Source organism: Lontra canadensis, unplaced genomic scaffold (assembly GCF_010015895.1).
Source record: "Lontra canadensis isolate GAN:19392208 unplaced genomic scaffold, GSC_riverotter_1.0 scaffold30, whole genome shotgun sequence".
Classification (NCBI taxonomy): Eukaryota; Metazoa; Chordata; class Mammalia; order Carnivora; family Mustelidae; genus Lontra; species Lontra canadensis.
In genome coordinates, this window is record NW_022631024.1 from 19,121,279 (window position 1) to 19,136,851 (window position 15,573).

The 15,573-nt window shown below is 63.3% G+C and overlaps 1 protein-coding gene across 2 annotated transcripts in view; it reads right to left on the bottom strand.

Moving 5' to 3' along the window:
- Positions 1-15,573, bottom strand: part of COL5A1 (collagen type V alpha 1 chain) — a 140,055-nt gene that overhangs the window by 54,941 nt on the left and 69,541 nt on the right. For both annotated transcript variants that reach the window (XM_032866237.1, XM_032866235.1), the window contains exons 12-25: positions 13,221-13,295; positions 12,351-12,443; positions 11,324-11,380; positions 10,392-10,445; positions 9,973-10,026; positions 8,127-8,180; positions 6,827-6,880; positions 5,714-5,767; positions 3,987-4,031; positions 2,211-2,264; positions 1,675-1,719; positions 1,136-1,189; positions 872-916; positions 140-193 (exon numbers count right to left, since the gene is read on the bottom strand). In XM_032866237.1, the coding sequence (XP_032722128.1) occupies positions 140-193; positions 872-916; positions 1,136-1,189; positions 1,675-1,719; positions 2,211-2,264; positions 3,987-4,031; positions 5,714-5,767; positions 6,827-6,880; positions 8,127-8,180; positions 9,973-10,026; positions 10,392-10,445; positions 11,324-11,380; positions 12,351-12,443; positions 13,221-13,295 (792 nt within the window). The remainder of the gene's footprint in view (positions 1-139; positions 194-871; positions 917-1,135; positions 1,190-1,674; positions 1,720-2,210; positions 2,265-3,986; positions 4,032-5,713; positions 5,768-6,826; positions 6,881-8,126; positions 8,181-9,972; positions 10,027-10,391; positions 10,446-11,323; positions 11,381-12,350; positions 12,444-13,220; positions 13,296-15,573) is intronic.

The window sequence follows — 15,573 nt, forward strand, 5'->3', positions numbered from 1 at the left end:
GCCATCGGGTCTTCATCGGCAGAGCAGAGAGAAAGGAAACGGGGGGCGAGGGGCGGCCACGGGCCTGCGGGCCAGGTCCCGCCCTGGGGGCACCGTGGCCGGGTGGCGTGTGAAGGGGTGAGGCAGGCAGGGTACTCACCGGGGGTCCATCAGCACCGGGCATTCCTGGGAGGCCTGGTTTACCCAAGGGACCCTGGAACAAACCAGAGACCCCGTGAGCCCTCCGGGTCACCTCTTCCCTGGGCTGCCCACCCTCCACCTGCCCGAAGAACATTTCTGGAAAAGGATGCTCAGAGGCACGGAAGCTTCCAGCAACCGAAGTCCCTGGAGAGGGGGGACCGTCGCCCTCTGCTGCTCCGGATTCCTGGGAGCTGCCGCCATCGGTGGGGCTGAGAACCACACCTTACAGGCAGCCCTGAGCCAAGAGCAGCACGGGAGCTTGAGCACGAGCTCTCGGCAGGTGCAGGACACACCCAGCGGCCAGATCTCACAAACACAAAACAAAAGCAAACGACAAAACAGGACGCCCGGTTCAGGCTGGACGTCAGGCAAATAACAAACGGTCAGGCCCAGCTGAATGCCGGGTTCACTTCTGTTCCCTAATCCGGCGACCCTACGCAGAGCTAGACAAGGAGTGCGTGGATGGCCCAGTGATAGGGTCAATGAAAGACAAAGATCCCGCTGTCCCCCGAGCTCATCTGCTCCGTGCACAGGGCCCTGAGCGTCCCTGCTGCTGGGGGAGGCCAGAAGCTCGGACCGGCCGGGGCTGACCAGCTCTCCCGCAGCCTGTACCCTGGTGGAATGAGCTTGCCGGGCTGGAAACACCCTGCTGGCAGATGGGACTGTCCCTGTACCTGCACAGCCCACTCACCTTTTCTCCTGGAGGCCCAATGGCACCCTGGGGTCCTGGAAGACCCTAGGAGAGTTGGACACGGCAAGAAAGGTCAAGGAAGTTGGCTCGAAATGCCTCCCTGCCACCCGCCCACCTTCCTGCATCCTCCCCCTCATCTGGGCACCAACAACTCAGTCCTCAATCACATCTAGGCTGTAGGTCCCTTCAGTGGGGACAGGCAGCACAGGGCCCAGGACACCCCAACACACCCACATCCTTCACTGCCCCCCACTGCTCGCTTACCTGGGCACCTGGATTACCCTGCTGTCCTGGGGGGCCGGGCTCGCCCTGGGGGCCCTAGAGGGAACAAAGGCAAGGCCACTCGTGGGAACTCCAGGGGACAGGCAGGAAAGAGTCTGCTCTCGTGCCAGGCAAGAAGAGGCGTGGCGGAGGGGAACCAGGCCTTGGCACCCGCGAGGCTCTCCACGCTGACCCCGACTGGAGGAGCGCTCCGTTGCTTCTGCCGGCGATGCAGACGCCGCCGGCAAGGAGCCCGCGAAGGGAACAGACCGGAAGGTGTTCTGTTTGGCAGAGCGCTTCCCAAACACTGCGCTAAAGTCTCCCCGTACAGCCGTGAGACCCGTCTCTCACGGTGCCCGCTCAGCACCGGGCTCCACGCAGGGAGAGGCCCAGTTCCCTCGGCGCTGGTCCGGCTCCGATGGGAACAAGCTGTCCAGCGGCGGCTCCATGCAGGGCCAGGGCTCAGGGCCTGCACCGCCCTCCTCCTCGCATTCCCACCCCGTTTGATGGCAACCACCGGGTGGCAGACCCTGGACACTTACCACGTTTCCTTTAGGGCCTGGTTGGCCGTCCATCCCCGTCACACCCTGGATGAGAGGGAAGGGAAAGGAACACCAAGACAGAATGCTAAAGAACCCACAGGGCACCCAGGGACCATCCCACCGGACTGCCCACATTGTTTCGGGATGCCACACCCTCTGGGGACGGGGCAAAAGTTGATCCCAAATAATCCCACAGGCACGAGGGGCCAGCGGACAGTGGAGCAGCCGGCCCCAGCGCGGGGTGGGGCGGGCCCGGGGAAGCCGCCCACCGGGACAGGGCCGGACCAGACCCTCAGGCTGGCTCCTCCCAGAACTTTCCCAGAAGGAGGACGTGAGGTGTCCGCAGGCTGTTGGTAACAGCACGTGAGGCATGAGGATGGGGAGAGCCGCACGGCCAGCTGGGCTCCGTGTCTCCACCCTCAAAGGCACACGGGCTAGAGGGTTCCCTCTGCCTGTGAGCAGCAGAGCCCTGCTGACCTCAACCAGCCCTGGGCAACTGTCTGAGTGGGCAGACGTGCAGAGGTGACAGGCCTTACCGGAGGTCCAGGAGGGCCCGGGGGCCCCTTTGGCCCCAGCAGACCACGCGGCCCCTGCAAGAGGAAGGAACACGTTCCCACTTGGCCAGGAAGCCCAGCCCGGCCCAGCCCCCAGGCAAATCCCGCAGCCTCACTCCTGCCAGAGCCTTTGCTGCCACGCAGGTGTCCACACCTCCCCGGGAAGCGTGGCCGCGCCTCCCCGCCCCCCACCCCGCCTCTCCACCTCTGTTCTGGGAAGCAGAGGCGGGAGCCAGGAGCTAACGGGAGGCTCAGACTGGGATGAAGGAGGCACCTCAGAGCCTTTCCAAGCCCGGGGCCCTTCCACACACGCGCGGGGCAGGTGCCCACAAAAGCTCTCCTTGCGGAGGCCACAAAGACAGTCGGCTGCGTGGCGGGCTTTTGGCCACGTCTCGTTACTGGCTCCCTCTCAGACCCTTCCGTGCAGGGACACGCGGCTGCGTTTCTGACACCAGAAGGTGGAGGGAGGACACGCTGCTGGGGATATGGCGGCCAAATGCAGAGATGAAGCGCAGAGCTCAGGTTTCTTCTGGGCCCTGGACAGCCCAGAGCTCAGCCCCGCCCTCCCCTGCAGTGGGGGGCACGTGTGGGGACAGCCACTTGCGCTCGTGGAGGGACACGGCCCCAAGGCAGCGCCGACCCCAGCACAGCTGACCAGATTCCCATGGCCCCGGAACCGCTCGCACCTGCCTTGCCCGTGGGGGCTCACCCAGCCCTTAACCAAGGCGCGACCACCCTTTCGATGGACGCGCTTCAGACATCCTGGAAGAGAAATCCTTCCCACATGCACTGCCCTGTACCCGTCCCCTTCGTTAGGTAAATGCCTGGCCTCATAAACGCCTCCTAGGGGTTCGTAACCCAGAAGGCATCACTTAGACGCGTGTTAAGGAGAGGACTGGGTAATGGGGTCTCCTGGGGGGCTGATCAGACATCGGGGAATAATTTAGTCCCCCGTGAAGGTGCGAGTGCAGCCCAGGCCCTCTGCGCGGCGCTGGCAGTGTTTCTCCTCAGTTAACATCGCCAGAGGCTTGCGGCCGTGGTGACGCCGACGACGGAAGTGAGGTGTCTGAGAACTACCCTCCGTGAAACGTAAGTGGCGTTCCTTCTCGCTGAGGACACTCGCCTGGGCCCGAAACAGAGGTCGGCTTGGGGAAAAGAGGGCCACCCTGATGGAGGGCTCGACGTTCGGGAAGCGCAGACACCAGAAGGGACGGCAGACAGTCGGACCCGTCCCTGCAACTGCCCTCAGACACTTGCCTGAACAGCTGCGGCTTGCACGCCCTCATGAGGGCCCTGGATGCCCCCAGTGATAACCTGGGTTACCCCCCCGTGATGACCCTGGATCCCCCTTGTGATGACTTGGGACGCCCCCATGATGATCCTGCACACCCCCATGATGACCTTGGACGCCCACCATGATGACCTTGGATGCTCATTGTGATGGCCTTGGATGCCCCCATGATGACCTTGGACGCCCACCATGATGGCCTTGGACACGCACCAGGCCCGTGGCCTGGAGGCCCAAACACAGCCCCCCAGATCTCAGCTTCTTTCTCCGGGGAAGGTCGTATTTGCCCCACAGCCTTTCCAATGTGCTTCTTCTTTTTCTCCCTCCAGAATCCCCCAGCTGAGTCTCTGTTTCAAGGCTGACCCCTTCTCTAATCTATGCTCTAGGTCGGTCCCTGGTTCTGCCCAGAGCAGAGCTTCCTTGAGCAGCCCATCACCATGATGAGGAGACAGAACGCGATCAAGACTTACGGGTTCCCCAGGCAGCCCTCTGGGCCCGACTTCTCCATCGTCACCCTGGGGGAGAAAAGCGGCAGGATTTTAGAGATGAGTTCTAAAGCCTGAACAGAAAGACAGTGCCCCTGCTGCTGTGCAACGGATGCTTTGTCCTGGGGCTGCTTCTGCCTCGGCCAGATTTTCTGGTCCCAGTACCAGCCAGGAAGGCCCCAAAATGTCCACACGCCCAGAAAGCTGCAGGAAAGGGCAGGATCAGGGGCCCCGGGACACTGGTCAGGAGGCCACAAACCACAGCTCCAATGAAGAGAAAGCTGCATGGGAAGGATCCTGCGAGCAAAGGATCTGGTCGCCTTGATGGGTGACGATAGGGATGAAGGACAGAGGAATAGAAGCTGGACAGAGACAGAAAACAAGTAGCTAGGGAGGGAGGGAGGGGGATGACACATGATGGGGAGGGAGGGAGGGAAAGAACAAGGGGGGGAAGGGGGAGAGGGAGGGAAGTTGAGAGGGACGAAGGCAAATGATAGGAACACGAGCGCAGAAGCTGGGGTAGAAAGGAGTCACGGACGATCACCAGATCCCCGGGCCAACCCCAAGGTGGCCCAACCTCTCTGCCAGGGCCCTAAATACGGCGGGGGTAGGAAACCCAGAGGAGTCTTCCTTCCGGCTGGAGAAGGAAAGGCCACTCAGGCTTGACTGGTCCCAGAACAGGAGCTGCTTCTCAACACCCCGCTTCTGCCTGTCAACGCGCCGCTCCCTTCCCTCCTCCACACACACGCACACGCGCACACTCACACCCAGTCCTGCACATCTGCACATGAGCACACGTGGGCATCTTACACACACACGCACACATGAAGTCGTGCCCGCACACATGTGCACACGTACCCTGTGTGCAAACGTACATATCCACATGCACGTGCATGCCCAGCCCTGCACACGCGTGCACACACACACACACACACCTCCAGGAGGACCCTGCTCGCCTCTCCCGTGGTGCAGTGAGCTGTGCTGGGCGCAGACAGGAGAAGGGGCAGGGACAAAGCCAGCCTGGGAGCCACTGAGGACAGAAGCACGGCCGGGCCCGCCCTTCCCATGCCCTACCTGCTCCCCTTACACTCAGAGCTTCTAGACCCTGTCCCTACAACACCCCTAACACCCCGAGACATGGTGTGAGTGACTGGGGTGTGAGGAGGCAGGGCTCAAAAGCCCCCCACGCTTCTCTACCACAAGACAACGGTGCTCTGGTCTCCCATGGAGCCACAGCCCCAGAAGAGCCACCGGACAAACACGCAGACCCCGCGGAGCCCCCAGGGGAGGGCCGCCTCCCGCCACGGCCCCAACCTCGCCCCCCACCTCCAGAGCTACCCACTCTAGACTCTTCCCCCTCTCCCCAGATCCCCAGGCTCTGCACCCACAGCCTGCATCCGAGCCGTGGACGAGCGGAGACATGGAGCTCACACTTGCTGACACGTTTGCATGGTGTCCTGGGCACCTGCCTCCCAGAACTAGGGGCTCTGAGACTGGTGACAGCTGAAAGCCACTTGGAGACACCACACAGGGCAGGACAAACGGTCAGGTGTCTCAGAAGTGGTTTGCAGGCTGTCCCCACATCCCATGGCTTCACCCTCCCCACCCCTCACCCCCCAGCCGCACGCCTGAGGGCCGAGTGCTCTGCTGCCAGCATTTCCCAGTGGTTCGCAGCCCAGACCCCCCAAGGGGACAGGCAGGTGAGGACATACCCGTTCTCCATCGTCTCCGGGAGGTCCTGGTGGCCCAGAAGGACCAGGGTCACCCTAGGAAGTCAAGCGGGGTCAGCATTAGGCACTTGGGAGCAGATGCCCACGACTGTCCCAAATGCCCATCTATCTTTCTGTGATTCCGACTGTGGACATCCCGAGCCCACTGAGGACTCCCGGAGCCACAGGAAATCCATTCGGGGAGCTGGTGTCGGGAGGCAGGGTCCGGGGCAGGTCCACGGACACAGGGCCAAGGGACACTGCAGCAGGTCCGAGCCACACCCCGTGAGCTTCTCCTCCATGGGAAGCGGGGGAGCACCCCAGCCCCACAGGGCCCCCTAAGAAAGGGCTGCCACCCTGGACAGCGAGTGTCCTGAGGCTGGGCGCCGGGTCCCCTCCCACCCCTGAAGGCTTTAGGCCTTGCACACAGTCGGTGCTCAATACAGACTCATCCATCGCACGGACGGGCCCTGACCTAGCGGATGCCTTTGTTCTGGTCTCCGTGTCGCAGTTGGAGAACGTGGACAACGCAGCTTTGGTAAACTGTTAGGGCCATTTCTCAGCGTGCTACGGGGCGTGCTGGGTAACCCCCCGCCCACATGACCAACCAGCGTGTGTGCATGCACGCGCACCTACACACACGCACACGTGCCCGCCTGCCCACAAGGTGCCGAAGAGACGCATCGTCGGCTTCAAAGGGAACAGGCAAGAGAGAAAGTGTCCGGCAAGTAGCCCAGGCCTGTCGCATGGAGACCGCCCCCGACGGGAGGAGAGACGGGGGCGCCGGCCGCTGCACGCAGCTGCCCTCGTCACAGCAGCCACGTGGGCCGTGCAAAGGGTCCAGGCCCCGCGATGGGACAGCGGGCTTCTCCAGGAAGGCTCACCCTCACCCTCCTCCACCCCTGGAGCGCGGAGCCCGACAGGCTCTTTCATTAGAAGCTGCTCAGGAGAAACCCGCTTTCTCTGGGCTGACCTTCCGGGGTCGCCCTGGCATGAGTTTCCACTCCTACCACCTGAGACTAGAAGCGACCCGGCCCCACGCGAGAGCGCTGAGGTCTCCCGAGACACGCGTCCATCAGGTTCCCTGCGCCAGAAACGCACAGACAGGGCACTTACCCGGTGGCCCTTCTCTCCCGGCAGTCCCGCGAGGCCGTCGAAGCCGCGATCACCCTGCGAGGGAACGGGAGGCTCCTCAGAGACCGCGTTGCACACGGCTCGGCCGCCGGGCCTCGGGCCGCACCCAGGAACCCTGCGTGCCATGACCCCAGGCTCTGCTCACCACATACCCCACTGCCTTAGGCCTATGTTCCCCAGCTCTTTTCCCCAAACACCAGCAAAGCCCAGAAACACAGAGGTGACTCTGTCCTTGGGCCACAGACTCTGAGCCTCGTGGCAGAGTGACCACGGCCGTGTGACCGTCTTGCTCACTGCTACGCCCTCAGCGCCGAGCCGCGCCCCACACGCTTAGCTGCCTATGCTCATCCGGTGATGGCCTGACCCAGGCTGCCAACACTGTGGCTACCGGCCATCCCGGGGTGCCTCCGGGAGCCCAGGTACAGAGCCCTGTCTCGAGGATGCTGCAAACCACGTGGGGAGAGGCCGAGAGTATCCGGGCTTAAGTATGCTTCTGCGATTGGAAGAAGACTGTGGTCTACGGGAAGAGATCCGAGCAGACTTTCTTCCCTCCTGCCGCTCTGGGGACGCGAGACCAGAGCCTCACCAGAGCTCCGTGTGTGGGGGGAGCATGTGAGCTCATCTGTACCAGTTACTAAGTGGACAGATGGCTCGGACACCTGGCTAGGGCAGTGACCCACGTCCTGGCCACTCCAGGTAGCAGGAGCCGTCCACATCACGGTGTGCTCGCTGGGGACGTAAGCCTTTCCTCTCGTGCCGCGCACAGCCCGGGCCAGCTCTCCGGGGGCTGAGACGGGGGCCGAGACGGGGGCCCCCACGCTCACCCACATGCACTGTCTACTCCGTCCCTGCCATGCCGAGCAGGTGGCCCAGCACAGGAAAAGAAGGCTCCCTGCTCGTGCACTTGGAGTTCCTGCGTCCCCCCCCTGCCATGTGTCCAACCGTGTCACCTCCCCTTCCATGAATGGATTCCGTGGCTGGGATTCTACCCCCGCCCGCCAAGCTCACCACCCACTGGAAAGGAGCAAACTCTCTGCAGTTGTCACACCTGCCTGTGACAGTCACCCCCCCAGCCCAGCCTCGTGCCAACACGTCCAGGAGACTGAGCCAAGCAGCACCTTCCGCACCCCCAAGCCCCCACCCTGGATGAGCGTGGACGTCATGAGTCATAACTTGTCGTCAGAACTGCCATCACCGCACAACCAACACGTTGGCCACGTCGCCAGCATGACGCCGGCAATGGCGGCCATGAGGACCCCGGGAGGCGGCAAGCGTGGCCTACCTTGGGACCAGTCTGTCCAGGCATCCCTCTTGCTCCGTCACTCCCAGCTCGGCCCTGGAACACAGGAGGCAAAGTGTCACGGGGACCCATGAATGGGGCCTTCCTGGGAGGCCCAGCAGAGTGGCACTGCCCCACGTGGCCAGGCTGGTCGAGAGGACCCAGGCCCAGGCTCCCGAGCCTGCTGTGCGCCTCTCGACGTGGTTCCCGTCTTTGAGCCTCGCCACCTGAAATGCCAGATGCGGCAATGCCTCTCTGTGTTGCTGGGTGAGACCACGCCGCAGGAGAGCCAGCAGGCAGCGCCGTGTGGCCACGGGACTGGAGGTCTCTGGGTCTGTGGCTCCCGAGAGAGCGTGTCCCCACAGCAAAGCCCGGGCCACCATCCTGCCACCGTTCAGAAGGCAAGTTACAGACAGGAGTCACGGAAAGCACGTGCCAAGGATCAGTCCCATCGGCCACAACGAAAACTGAGCCACACGGTGGTGGCGGATCTCGCGAAAGCCACACGCCTGCCCACGTAAGCAAGACACTCCATCCGCGGGGGCCGCTCCCAGACCCATCACTTCCAGCCACTCCCAGGAAACCGCAAGGACAAGCCCACAGTCCCCACCTGACTAGCCACAGGGACGAAGGGCAGGACCCAGTACACAGGCCCCACGGCCACCCTGGGAGAGCCCTGTCAGGCTTGAGGCACCTGGACAGGGACGGAGACTTGGCCAGGTGGCAACTCGCTAACGCACGATGTCAGCCAGCTGAGAAGAAAGGGCTGACCCGGACCGACGTCCTCTCTCCTCCCCACGTCCCACGTGCCGCTGATCAAACAAGGCCACCCCGGCGCACTCTGGGCACCTGGGTGCTCTCACCCTGGGCCACGGAACCCCACCAGCCACGGGAGGACCTGCACTCGGCCTTCCCCATCCCTCCCAAGCCAGCCTGAGGAACTGCTCCCAGGGAAACGGGACAGTTAACAGCATTTACAGAGACTCACAGAAACCTTGAATGAAATAAAACTCTTTCCAGAATCAGAACCAAGACAAACCCCAGACTGTCTCCCAAGAATCACTGAACTCCGGCATTGGTGGCCCGTGTGGAAGCGTGGGTCTGACCCTGCATGGGGCCTGGATCCCCGCGGCATCAGGGACCTGTGTCCCGAGGGCCACACGAGGGCCGTGCCCCATCACTCCCGCTCACGACCACTGTTAGCCCCCCTACCCCGCAAGGAGTCCCGTCCGCCCCTCACACTCTCCAGGCGGAATGGCCCGGCAGCCCCAGGGGACAGCACTGCTCGGAGAGGCTCACACCCAGAACCCTCTCCTCCCTCACCCGAAGCCTTCTCTGGCTAAAAAGACCCACTCCTTAGCCATCCTTCTGGTGAGATGTGAGATCATTAGGCTCTCCCTGGCTTGTCTGGACGGGGACCGTTGATGTATATTAACCTGGAAACACACGCCCCGTGCAACAGCCCCGGTCATATGGACACAACCTATTTCCATCCGCTAAAACCAGCCCCCAGAGTCCCAGGGACCCTGGACATCAGCCTGGCCTTCCCCCCACACCAAACTGAGGCCATTTCCGGAGAAACAAGTCCACCCTAAGGAAATAAGGCCCACCAGTCACTTTGTCTTCCCGCATTTGCTCCCCAAGGGCCTGGGAAGCTGCCTCAATTAAAAACGTTTGTGAAACTAAATTAACGTGCTCAGGACGGAGGCACCAGAGGCGGGTGAGCCACACCGGCCCCAGGGAAGGGAAAATCCGGCCTTGAAAATAGTCGCCCTTCGGTGGGGGGAGAGGCCGGGCCTTTGGCCCCAAGCAGAGCAGACTCCCACCCCGCGGGACCCGCAAAACTCACCCTTCTTCCAGGCTTTCCAGCGGGGCCAGGCGGGCCCTGCACACCTCGGGGTCCCTGTCCGGAAGCAAAGAGGGCAGTGGGTCAGGCTGGGTCCGTGTTTTTCAGACGCAAAAGCAAAGCCTTGTCCCTGTGCTCATCAAGCCGGCCGGTGGGGGCTCATGGGCAGCAGTGGGCCGGGCACAGACCTGCTGCCCAAGTGAGGGCCTGAAGAGGCCCAGCCCGCTGTCCCCCAGCCGCCCCCCAGCTGTCCCCCAACAAGGAACAGTTATTTCTGCCCCACTCCCAGCTGCGCACAAAGCCACAATTCCCACCGGCTCCCTTGAAGACAAGCGCTGTAGGAGCCCCCATTCCAGCAGCCTCCCCCTCTGAGGCACACGGGGTGCCCCCCACCAAGCAGCGAGAGTGAGATGCTTACATACCTGAGGCCCCATGTCTCCCGGCTCACCCTTCAGACCTCCACTCCCCGGAGGGCCCTAGGGAGACATGGTCTGGGTTAAGGAATGCACATCAGACCTCCGGGAATGGGTCACCCCGTGGGGCAGGGCTCCCCACTGAGAATCAGAGGTGCCCGCAGCCCTCAGAGACCGAGGGATGAGCAGTAACTTCCCAGGGATGTGGGTGTCCCCTTAGTTTTGAATAAGACGCTGGACAGTGCAGCGTACGGGACGGGAGCCATGAGGCCCACGCCGTGCTTGTTTCTCTCTCTGGGATGAGTGTGACTGGGGTCTGTCGCAGCCACAGCTCAGGGCAACGCGTGGGCATCCGTAGGGCCCACGACAAGGCAGCAGCCGCAGGTGGACAGGAGCAGCCCCGAGCCTGCCCTGACGGGGAAGGGGCTGGCGCAGACCCGGGGCACAGAGCCAATCCACCGCTCCCAGGGGAACGGGCCTGGCAGGTGTTGAAATCCTGTCTCTTTGCAAACAGCAAAGGCCACCCGCACTCCCTGGGGATCCCGCTGGCCAGCCCTGAGTGTGCCTGGGCACACCCCATGCAGGGCTTGAGCAGCTGGAGGGTGGCACATGAGAAATCCTGGGTCTGTCCCCACTCAAGTGCTCTTGAATTAGGAAACGTGATTTTAAAGAGTAAAGACACCGGAAAGAAAGGCTCCCTGGGTCAGGAGGAAAATCCCAGGCAGAGCAGGTGTGGCAGGCCTCCCTGTGTGGGCCACCACAGCCCCACACCCCCGGCCCCCTCCCCAGGACCCTTGGGCCCGCCGGGGTGCCGCTGGTATATCAGTGGTTGGTAAGAGCTTAACGGGTGCTCTCTCCGGGTGAGCCTGGGGCCAGAAGGGACTCACGAAGGACGCCCCAGTCCTCACCACGCTCACCCACTCTCCCCACCAAGGACTTACCATGGGACCGGGCCTCCCGGTAAGACCCATCGGGCCAGCCGGCCCCCGCAGTGCCAGCTGCAAGAGAAAACAGGGCAGGCTGAGGAACAGTGGGGCACTGGTCCTCACGGGGGATGCTCCACCGGACAGGAAAGGCCCGATGGGACATGCCAAGGACAGGGGCCTCTGCAGGAGGGGTCAGACGGAGCTCCAGAAACCCGGCACCGAGCCGCCCCTGGGGCCTGAGCCAACCACAAATGGAACGGAGAAGGCGGAGGGGGGACCTGGGCATGGCGTGCCCCGCTGTGGGGGTGGGTTACCTGCTCCTGTCCCCCCAGCTGGCACCCGCACCTTGCCCCGGACAGGCAGGCCCGGCCGGCGAATCAGGCCGTGGGCATGGGGCGGCATCATGCGGACCATTTATCCCACAGCCACAGATCGCCGCGTGGCCGGCCGGCAACTCCGTGTGTGCCGATCCCTGCTGTCGCCCCTGCCGGCCACAGCCGCATAGACATCGCCCGAAGAGGGGCTATTTAACGGCTCCCTGAGATGCCCCATTAGAGACGACACCCCGTGAGACAATCAGCCACCCCAGCCACCCCACAGAACCGGGCTTTGCTCTTGTCACTGGCAACCAGCAACCGGGAACGTCCTTAGTTAAAACCTCGGTTCACTCGCCAGCTGGTCTGCAGTGAGTGGAGCCACCGGGAAGCGAAGGGACCCCCCACGCCAGGCAAGGGGCTTTGGGGGCCACGGGAGCTCTCCCAGAGGCTCTGTCTCAGCCCCGTCCCACCGCAGGAAGCCCCTTCCAAGTCTGTCTGTCCCCGGAGCCCCGCGGGGACAGCTGATGGCCCCGTGCATCCACATCCTGGAACCTGGACCCTTGGCATGGACGAGGGAGCCCTGAGATCCCCCCTGCCCCTTTCCCAGTGCTGGTCTGGGCCCCCAGCTAGACGTAGACAGGTACATGCCCCACAGTGTCCTGATCCCCCAGGAGGCAAGCCCTTCCCACCCGCACCCCTGTACCAGGGACACAGACGCCACTTACCCGGGCCTGCTGCAGGATGGCCTGAGCCTGGGACTCCTGAGCCGACACCATGGGGCCTTTGGAGCCGGCATCACCGCCCCCTCCGAAGCGGAACTGTGGATATGAGGTGGGGGTCACCCAGGACGCACCGACGCAGGTGCCCATCCTGGGCCCAGGGCCTCTCAGGTGACCGCAGAGCCCTGGGGAGTCTGTGTGGGCAGCATCTGGCACTCGATCCCTCCCAGCCCCACCTGCCAGCCTCGGTCCTGGGGCCCCCTGGAGACCTGGCCCAAGTCTGGGGAGAACTTTCTGGCTTCTGCGGGACCTCGCCCTGAGACCCTGCAGCCCCTACCTGTAAGAAGAAAGAGCCTGGGGCCCAGTGCAAATGCCTGCTTAGCCAGGAAGCTCCCGGCTCACATGGTGTCTCCCTGAGCTCTGCCCAGCCTCCCCGGCAGCACTGGGCCACCAGTCAGAAGCCTGCCGTCCAGGCCAGCATGCCACACACGTGCCCTCCTGGGCCTGGGCTCCCAGTAAAGGAGATGGCACCACGAGGTCCAGGGCTGGGCAGGCACAAGGTGGGAGCAGCTGGCAGCATGCCCAACTGGAGATCCCAGCGGAGATGGACAGATGCCACTCAGCTTTCTTGCAGAGAGCCAGGCTCTCTGCCCCTTAGGTGGGCCAGCCCTGGACCCCAGCAGAGAACTGAGACCTTGGCCACCAGGGTCCATTCTGCATATCAGCAGAAATGGCCTCAGAGGGCCTATTTCTACGAGACGGCCCACATCAGAGTGATTCTGTGGCCAGGGGACTGACCCTCCAACACTGAGCCCAAGGCGCCCTCCCCACCCCATTGTGAGCCCTGAGCCCACCCCCACAAATAAGGATACTCACAGGCAGCATGAGCATGGTACCAGGAGGGCCAGGCAGCCCATCAGCCCCAGGAAGGCCTGGGCGTCCAGGGGGACCCTGTGGACAGAGAGCCCAAGACAGCTGGGTCACTATGCAATGGGGACGGAGCAGGGCTATGTCCAGATGAGGAAGTCAGAGCCACAGACCGTGAGGAAATGCACAGGGCAAGCACAGAGCAGCAAGACCCCATGGCACAGAATGTTCCAGAAGCCAAGTGCAGGGAAGGGAGGAGCACTGGCTTTGGTCAGATGAGGACAGGCTTCTAGGGGAGAGGGATGAGAAGGGAGGGAGCTCTGGGCAGGACCCGGAGCGATTTATAGGGAGAGGTGGGAGACTGCAATCCAGGGACACAGGGGACACTGGGGGAGCAGGCAGCATCCACCATCCAGAAACGCGCCCTCCAGGCCCGCACACCAGTAGGCAGGGCCACCCCCAGGGGACCAAGGCTATGTCCTCCAACAGCCAGTGCACTGGCCCTTGTGACCCGGTCCCCACCGACTCTCTCTGTGATTGCTCGCATGGAAGGCGAGGCGGTCTAAGTGTCCACTTGCTGGGACAGATGCAAGGGACGTCCATGGGACACACACCCTTCTCGAGCAATTTCAAGAGCCCGTGTGTATGCAGCTGACCCCGGCGCTGCCGCAGATCCTGTTAGTCTGGCCCCAAAGGCAGGTCCCAGACAGACGCCCCTCGACAGGTCCTCTAGATGAACCCTGGCCTTTTCCAGACTCAAACGTAAAACAAGAAAGACAGTGTATTTTCAAAAAAACAAAAAAATAAATGTTTTCTCTCCCAGCTTCCTCACGGATCCTGGCGGACTCCCAAGGAGCCTGAGCACGAAGCTCGTTTTGTGTCCAGAAGGAGGTCTGACTCCCTCTTCCTGACCGAAAGGGACCCCCACTGGCCACACCCCAATACACTGATGGGTGTCGGGCCCAGCGCTCCACGGCAGGCACGGCCGCCCGCGGACAACGGAGCTCACACCTGTGAGGGCGACGCGGCAGGCACGGCCGGCGACACCCACCACTGGTCGCCAGCCAAGAAGACCGAGGACCTGCAGCTCCCCAGGCATCACCCCGAGGGACATGGACTGTCCACACTGAACCCGCAGTGGCTTCTCCAGTTATCGTACCGTCGACGCGGTCCCCGTTCTCGGGAGCTGCTGTGGAACACGGTCTCTACGAAGCCGGGAGAGCTCCCTCTCTTCCCTGCACCGGAGGCGGTGCGGGCAGGACGGCTGGCGGCACGCACGGCAGCCCGCACGCGGAGCGCACCCATGGGTGTGTGCGGCGTGTGTGGGGCCCCGGAGCTGTCCCCTTTCTGCAGGAGGTCCCCCCTCCAGCGCCACCCGGCACTCGGCCCCTTCTCTTTGCTGCAGGTTCCTGCTCACGAGCTCAGTGGCCGTAGAGCTGCCCGTGCGTGACGGGCCCCTTAGCGCCCCCGCCCACCTTCCATGGGTGCAGGCTGGGCGGTGGGTGCCCATGCAGCTTTGTCAGGTAAGTCCCGGAGGCAGAACCGCGGGGTCAGAGGTCTGCTCCCAGATGCAGCTGAACTGCCCTTGCCTGCCATTTCGGAAAAAACCCACAGAAAACAACAAGTGTGATCAAAAAAGAAAAAACCGGGAGCAGGTTTGGCCACCAGAGTCCCCTCTTAGAAAGCCGGGGTGCCGCTCACTGCTGGGCCTCGTGCCTCAGAGGCAGTCCCAAATCAAACCCCAGCAGCAGATCAGGGTCCGTGTCTGCCAGGGACCAGACGCTGTCCCCGTGGCGTGCGTGTGGCTCGGTGGCGCGGGAGACCGTGTGAGCCGGGTCCTGCAGAGCCCCCCACAGCTTGCAGTCAGCAAACCCCTGCCAAGCGCCAAGGTCTGTCATGGGACGCCTCTGTCACTTCCAAACCCAGCGGCCTCTCCACGGGACCGTCCCCCCCCACCGTCCCAGCCACCGTCCCCTGCCACCGATCCAGTCACCGTCCCCCGCGGCACACCCACCCAAACCGTTAGGCCCGTCCTCTCCAGGCAGCATGCCAGGCCCCGGGGATAAACGTCCGTTAGGACACACACACGCTCCTAGTTTCTCCTGTCCACAGCGTAGCCATCTGGCTGCCAGCTCTGCCGGGCCTGCGCTCCCGTCCACCCTGGGCAGACCCGCAGGAAAACTCAACGCAAAGGAAAACTAGCCCTGCGGGACGGCCCCGAGGCTGCAGTACCCCCGAGCCCCACCAGGTGGCAGAGCGAAATCGCAGCGTCCCCGCTCAGCCCTGTCCAGCAGCAACCCCGGGCCATTCGGGGACCCGGGAACCCGGGACACGTCCCTTTGATGGAGGGGGAGCCCAAGAT